Source organism: Protopterus annectens, chromosome 10.part0 (assembly GCF_019279795.1).
Source record: "Protopterus annectens isolate FY-2018-M chromosome 10.part0, PAN1.0, whole genome shotgun sequence".
Taxonomy (NCBI): Eukaryota; Metazoa; Chordata; order Ceratodontiformes; family Protopteridae; genus Protopterus; species Protopterus annectens.
The window spans coordinates 776,967,610-776,975,658 of NC_056744.1; the positions used below are offsets into that span (position 1 = coordinate 776,967,610).

The 8,049-nt window shown below is 40.3% G+C and overlaps 1 protein-coding gene across 1 annotated transcript; it reads right to left on the reverse strand.

The window, feature by feature from the left end:
* Positions 1 to 1,209: 1,209 nt before the first annotated feature.
* On the reverse strand, positions 1,210 to 6,251 carry GADD45A (growth arrest and DNA damage inducible alpha). The gene is made up of 4 exons (XM_044085593.1): positions 5,992 to 6,251; positions 5,392 to 5,493; positions 4,970 to 5,192; positions 1,210 to 1,919 (listed from the first exon to the last, which is right to left on the reverse strand). Exons 1-4 carry the CDS (start codon positions 6,030 to 6,032, stop codon positions 1,806 to 1,808), a joined length of 480 nt encoding a protein of 159 aa, XP_043941528.1. The 5' UTR covers positions 6,033 to 6,251; the 3' UTR covers positions 1,210 to 1,805.
* Between the last annotated feature and the right edge of the window lie 1,798 nt (positions 6,252 to 8,049).

The following is an 8,049-nucleotide window of genomic DNA, read 5'->3' on the forward strand; positions in this document are numbered from 1 at the left end:
AGCACCCTGACCCCATGTACATAAATGGGCTGTGGATGGACTTTGAATACCAACAGCAGAAACATCTATCTTGGTTACAGGAAAAGTAAACAAATGCAAATAGCATTAATGTGTGTGTGTGTATATATATATATATATATATATATATATATATATATATATATATATATATATATATATATATATATATATATATATATATATATATATAGACATAAAAATGTGTTTTAAAGACTAAAAAGTTTGACTTGCTATATTATTAAGATGCCTGCCCTATACGCTTTAACTGCATACAATATGAACAACTACTAACTTTTTCTACTAGGATCCTTTTAGGTCACTTGATAAAGCTCAGAATTCCTCTGAGCGAAAGCGCTTGTGTGTTATTCTGTGGTTCTGAATAAAGGAATTTGAATTTGTTTGGTGCCTACCTGGATTTATTGAATCTGCTTTGGTGAACTTACAACGAGCTGTTCCATTTCCTGGCTGTGTGCGCATTTACTTCCTGGTTTGGTTCTTTGCTGTTTGACTTTAGTGGCAATGGCAGTCAAACTTCAGATATGTGGAACCTCTCATCCAGAGCAATTATAAAATACAGATCTTTAGCCTCATTACTCTGACCCACAGTGCAGTCTAAAATGCCATCAAAAGGGTACCCCCCTCCAAAAAAACTGATAGTAGTGTAGCAGTTAAAAACACTGTTTGTACTGTGTACATAACATTCAGCAAAGCCTGAAAATGTATTAAAAGCTCTGTGCATGAGACTGTGTACTTGTGGAAGACTGAACATTTCCTTCATCTTACTCAAACATTGCCTTGAGAAGATTACAAAAATGAAACCTCACAGAACTAGTGGAATGCTACATCATAAATCAGATTTGTTAAAAGCAACTAGAACTTTGAACCAAAGCTGAGAAATCCCGTGACCACAGTATCCAAAGCTCAAGCATGCTGACCAATGAACAAAATCAAACCTGCAGAAAAAACTGGGTTTGAATCTAGAATTGCACTGCAAGTGATCAAAGGTACCAACAGGGCTAAATTATGCCACAAATAGCTCCCAAAAACAAACAAGGAGTAACTCTAACAAACATGTTTGTCTTTGCATGCACCCTCCACCCAGCCACTGCACCATACTTCCTCCACTGACATTCACTGCTGGAGCAAAGCTCAGATACCTCATTATAAAGATTCACACAGAGAATTCTGCATAATCAGAATGTTGCCAACATTTTATTAAAGAAATGTGCCAGCAATCTGTTCATTACGTAGGACACTGCAACACTTACAACATAAATATTTTTTTATCTTAAAATAATTTAGCCCACTGTAAGAAAACTTCAAATAAGAAATAGTCCAGAGTATGCAGATGTTAGCATTTTTCTTTTTCTTCTGCTAATTTTAAAAACATTCATCTGTCTGCATCACTCTCAATAAGAGGTTTTGCAAAGAAAAAAAAAAAAAAAAAAAAACAAACTTGTAAAAATTCATTTCTGAAAACATCCACTATTGCCACACGTCTTCTGGCATTTTCCCCATGAAGTCCTTTGCATACACCATCTGACACTGTATAACATAAGGATGATTCAGTTTGCAGATTTATTGCACGCTTCCAACTGCAGAATCATCCTCCCAGAGCCCAGCACAAACGGAGTTTAATATTCTCACTCCACTCCAGTTTTAACCGTTTTGTCCCAAGTTAACATTTTGTAACTTTTCAGCATGTGGAGGTTCTTCCTGAGCAACTTAAGTTACACAATCCTTTTGAAATCCTGTATATTCTGCTGAATGCTATAACAGATCTGTCAACGTTCAGGCAAATTGATCACAGGCACCCATTGGTCCAAAAATCGACTCTCTCGACAAAAGCATATCACCTTACTGAGTGCAGAATCCTTCCACGGTGATGCATGAGGATTCTAAAAAATTAAAAATGAGAATAGTATTAAAATCAGACTAAACACTGGTCAAATATCGATATACTTCCAACTACAAAGATTGGGGGGGGGGGTGGAGTTTACACTCAGGTTCTTTCTGCAAAAATTCAGGAGTATTATTACACATCCCCCCACCAAACAATGGGAGTTTGCCACCTAACCCCCCCCCCCCCCCCAAGTGCAACCCAAAGTATCAACATCAACCTCAGTAAATTCTCCAGAACCTTTTTAAGAAGTGTTGCAGAGCAGCCACAGCTTATCTGCAGAAAAAGTTGAAACAGGACACCTGTATTAAAAGCATCAAAGCTCACACACCTACAGACAATTAGGAAGCCTGACAGTTTGTTTACAATATACCCTTGTGTCCATGTGGGGATTCTACTGGGTTCTTATTTCCTCCCACAGCCCAATGACGACATGAAGATATTTTACAGAAAGGCACCCAACTACATAATGCGACTCAGCAACACTGATCATTGATTGCACTGTTGTGCTGCCCTAAAATAAAATTTCAGCAAAATGCAAACTGGACCACAAGCCCCACCCACATTTGTGGGCTATAGAAAGACAGGAGATGCTTAACAGAAATTTACAAAGAACAGAAGGAACCACCAAGACTTTGCCCCCACTAAATACAAATTCAAAATCATAATGTACTGCTTGAGGTACTAGTCCCATTACCCCAGTTTCAGACTACAGAACAAACAAATGCTTTCAAAATGGTGACCAATGACCGTCTGATGTATACAAAATAACTAAAAAAGAAAAAAAAAAGCCAACGGAGAAACTGGCTACCAGTCTTTGAGATTTTATTAAATAGTTGGGTGGAGTTATTTCACTTCCTCCTTTTTTAATCTGATGCACTTCAACTTTGGCCCCACTATTGTACTGGAGGTATTAATGATGGCTGCAACCAGTAGCTTAACTAAGATTTTCACCACTACCAACACGGTCTTGCACAGCCCAAGTTCTGCCCATCTAAAAGAGAAAGCGAAAGCTTAATCCAATGTTTCGCATCACTCAATGTTTAACCTTGCTTTGTTAAAATATATATAATATTCAGGTTTAAGAATTTCAGCACTTAAATTTTTCACATTCAGTGCTATAGATTTTATAACACACAAATTCTCCCTTTAGCCGAGATGTCTATTACCACTACAAACTTTTCCTGCAATAACACATTTCAACTCAGTCTTCAAAACAATTCCATTTTATCTCAACATTACTGGAGAACTAACTAAAATGCAGTTTTCAGCTCCCTTGGCAAGTAAAAGAAAACAGTATTTTCTTGACACCCTTGCACACAAGGGCAGGAGTTTACATGTGGGATAAAATGTGCAACCATGCAGAGTAACATCTACCTCTATACACATCCTACTTTATACTAGGACTCTGGTTATGCTTTAGTAAAAAACACCAACATACTGAGTACAGTAACTGTATATGGGTTTGGTCTGCCCCTCCCTCCAAACCATCTATTGATGCATTGCGGTCATGCCTATAACCAATGGCCATTGCCACTTTATAAGACAGAGCAATTTCTATTCACACTTCTAGAAAGCCTATTCTTGGAAGCAGACAAGGAGAACAGAATTACAGGGAGGGTGTCATCAGATAATGCTCTGCTGGTGTAAGCTGGTAGCGTCCAAGGGTAACAACCAACAAAAACGCACTTGCTTGTTAAATGACTGAGTGGGACGACCACAAAACCCACTTCCAGTTATGGGGGGGGGGGGGGGGGGGGCGGCGGCAACAGCACCAAACTGTAAAAAAGTAACTTACAATCCATCTACAAACAATTTGCAGTAGACTAGTACACTAAACACTCACTATGGATGACAAAGCAGCTATCAATTACTTCCTCACAAAATAGTACCCCCCCTACAGACAGCATGACAGTTTCCTGACTCACTTGCACACCTCTTCACCATAGCTCTCAACCTTCCATCTCCAGAATGAGGAACACTTGCCCTCATAATATGGAAAAAAGTGGGCAAAATGTGGAACACATACTAATGGCTTACTAACAACTTCAATTAGGAAGGTTAAAATATGCTGGTTTTGTTTATAAAGAAAAAAATATTTTAATGAACTAATATGACTCATTTCTATTTACCATGGATTTCACTTAAAAAATCCTAACACTGAAAGTGTGAGAGTATTTCAATGTAGAACATTGAGGAACATGAACTTTTTCAGACCCCAAATGAGGTACGTTCCTCAATGAGGTACACTTGAGAGGTATGCTCTTCACTACAAACCAAAAATCAACATTCACCCCCAATATAAAGTGCAAGTATAAACTTTGTCTCATCCTTTCAAAATAGACAAATGCACAACGATCTTACAACATCCAGATCCCAAAACCATGAACCATATTGCTTACTTCAACAGTAAGGAAAAAATTAAAAGGAACAAAGGGCATTTGATCTCCACTACGTCAAACCGGAACCTACAACCACTCTCTCATTCAGACTCCAGTTTCTAAAATGCGTCACTGCTGAGGGCGTCTGTTGACTTTCAGGAAAATAAAAGTATCACAATAAGAAGCCTCCGGTGAACTCAAATTCCCACCCCGCCTACATGCACGACATGCCTGTACAAGTCCACAAATCAAGTGGGATACTACACTGCAACCTGTCATATCCCATTCCCCTATACTCATGTGCGACTAGCAACTAAATCATAACGAATTATTTAAAAGATCCGCGCATTCTGCGGATTGAGCAGCAGATGTCATACACGTAAATACAAGATGTGAAACTTTGTGGTGAATGACACTGACAGAATAACCCTGCACTCCCTGCCAAAAACGTGCATCTTAACGCAGACAACCAGCACGACAACCAGGGTAAAACGGACACCACTGTTCGGACACAAAGCAGCAGCGATGTACTGTTCGCATTACAAAACGACACCAAGGCAATCACACCAAACAGGGTCAGAAATCGTTATCACCGGTGCGCGCGGCAGCACGTGGATCCCTTTTGGCAGAGTAAAGCTAAAAAATGCTAACAAGAAAAAAAACTTACAGTGATTAAAACACAATGTAGGTCGAGTGGTTCCGCAGTGCCCCCACTGCCCACGCCGGTGCCTAAGATTTCTGCCAGCCGACTCATGTTAGTGACTCGTAAAATGCTAATGTCATTCTCACAGCAGAACGCCTGAATGAGAGTGAAGTGAATCTGCAGGGCGATGTCCTGGTCCTCCACCTCGTCCGTCGCCAACAAGCACAATACCACACTGTCGGGGTCTCTACAACACAAAACAAGAGGGGAAAAACAACATATAATAACGTGTCATTAATAGTGTTCACACAACTTCTGGACATAAATAATAACCAAGTGGAGAAGCACTGGTACGGTGCTTCTAATAAATGTTGGTGAAACAAACTCAGCACTAAAAATCACTCAAAACAGTCGCAATCGCTTAAAGGACAGAGTTCACAACTTACACATTTAACAGTTTGGCAGCCTCATGAACTCCAACAGTGACATTTCTTTGTAGCAACGCGGTACCAAGGACTTCTTCCAGTGCATTCCCCACATAGTCCATCCTGATGGGGGAAAAAAGAAAAGTACGAATTTAAAGAAAACAATTTATGTTTCTTGCAAGCAGTAACAGCAAACACTTTTCCATGGGGAATATGCCAATATAAAAGTTAAGTAATACATATACTATTTCTATGCCTTGAGCGTTAACCCACGGAGTACAATTCCAGTGCAAGCTTTCCAAAAAGCTAGAAAGACCGTTTCTACAGAAACTGCGCCCCCTCCCCCATCAGTCGCGTGCAGGCGACTCTCGCCCTTGTTTCATACTAGCTGGCCGGTATTTCTTTCTCCCAGAGTAAAGGTCACCAGGTGACCGTCACCTACACTGAAATCGAAGCACTGTGCATCCTAAAAAACGAGTTACAGGTGAGCCTTGCTACCAACCCAAACAATAAATCGACCTGGACTTTGGCGTCAGCGTCTCTTAACAGAAATGTAGCATTCTCTGTCAACCCACTCAAACCAGCCTTCCCAATATTAGTTTGCAAACTTAAGCCCCTTACCTTTCTGTAGCTTTATCTCCCGCTAAATCTTCCAGAGTCATATTGCATATAAGATCCACAGCGGAGCGTTCAAATGACAAAGGAATTATGCTTCAGAAGTAATCCAATGTTAAGCAGCAGAAAAGCCTTACAACCACTGCTGCAGTTACTACTATCTAAAATGAGCAAGCGGCTTCCCAGTTGCCCGGTGTTTGAGTAACAATACTATGTGTCGCTAAAGTTAATCCTGTAAAGCACAACCAACCATCGCCTTCCTTATTTGCATCCTAGAAGCTCATTGGTTCATGCAAATAAGCCACTGACACTCCACTTGACCTTGATACATCAGTTCTGTGGGAGAGTCGCTAGGTCAGGACTTTTTCTCCTTCAAGCTGATTGGTAATTAGGTGGGGAAACCAGCTTATATTTAAAACAGGCATATTTTCTGTGAAATCCATATACTAGTCCACCTGTCTTTTTAAAACAATAATCAGAGATGCCTTACTGAATTTCTTTGTATTGTGGCTTAACTCGCATGCATCATGTTTTAGCAGTTATTTCTCAAAATGACGTTCTCAAACAATCCCACAGCATTACAAAGTTAAAACTATACAAACAATATTTTATCATGATCGTTATAAATCAGCACTATTGCGAGTTCGAAAGTCCACACAAATAGACTTACAACTTGTCTATTATTCTATATAAATGTCTTGATATTTTATGAGGCAAAACTAGTTTCTTAGATTCCCCTGAATTTTGAAAAAAATGTAACCTGCAAATATTTCAAAATAACATATAAGAAATAACTTTTAATTCCATTACAGTTGATTTATTTTGATAACGAAATGTACATTTGCTATTTTGCATTCCTCTCAGCCGTCCAGATTTTCGCAGACTGTCGAGATTTTTGCCTTATATAGATTCATAAGTTCATAGGTTCATACTAGGCTATCTGCCCTGGGGCAATTATAAGCCTAGCCCGATTCTGCATGGCTTACGCCACCCCTTGATTTGAGTATACTGTGCCCTTTTTAAGGTTTAGTTTACTGTGCCTCTGTCTAATAGTGACACGGGAGTAATCCCTGGGACAAACCTACGATCCCCCATCCACTTATTGAGATTCTTCTTGAAGAGATTCAGTGAGGTGCTCTGCCTCACATGAACTGGAATTCTATTCCAGAGCGAAGGGAGCCTCTGGATTATGAACCTGTCCCTCCAGCAAGTTCTATTTATTTCTGTGCTGAGGTTCAAGTCCCTCGAGCGTGTGGCTCTAAGGGATTTAGATTTACTGAGGTGGAGCATGTCCATTAATTCTGGATTTGACATAGCTTTGTATGTCAGGCATAGATCGCCTCGAAGTAGGCGGTATGCAACTGAGTAGAGCTGGGGTTTTTTAACCGAGCAGCATATGGCATCTGTTTGAGACCCTTGATCCTCTTGGTGAGATACTTTTGGGGTCTTTCTAATTGCTGCAGGTGTCGGGTAAGGTACATCCCAAAAGGGGCATTGTATTCTATGATGGGCCTGATGAGGGATGAATAAAGGGGCACGATTACCTCTCTTGATCTAGATGTGAAACCCTTCGTGATGAGGTGGGCTATGTAGAAGGTCTTTCTAACCACTTTGGCAATGTGGTTTTCAAAGGAGAGATTGCTATCAACTTGGGTCCCCAGATCCCTAATAACTTTCTCTGTACTTAATGGGTTTCCGCCTATGTGGTAATTTGTAGGCACATTGTTTTGCCAAAGGGTATGACTATACATTTTTGGCATTTAGCTTTAAACCATGGTGCTGGCACCAGTTATCTGTCTCTGTGAGACCTTTTGAAGGATGTTTGTGTCAGCTGGTGAGTTGATTATGGCCCAGTTTGCAGTCGTCTGCGAACTTGGTGAGCCATAGTCCTCCCACGTTGCCTGTACCTGAGAAAAGTATATACCGAACAAGAGTGGTCCCAGGACAGAACCCTGTGGGATGCCACTTGTGACCGGTTTCGAGTCTGACATGGCTCCAGCAACTCTCACTCTGTGGGTTCTGTCTTTGAGCCAGTTTGCAACCCATCTTGTGACATAGGGGTTT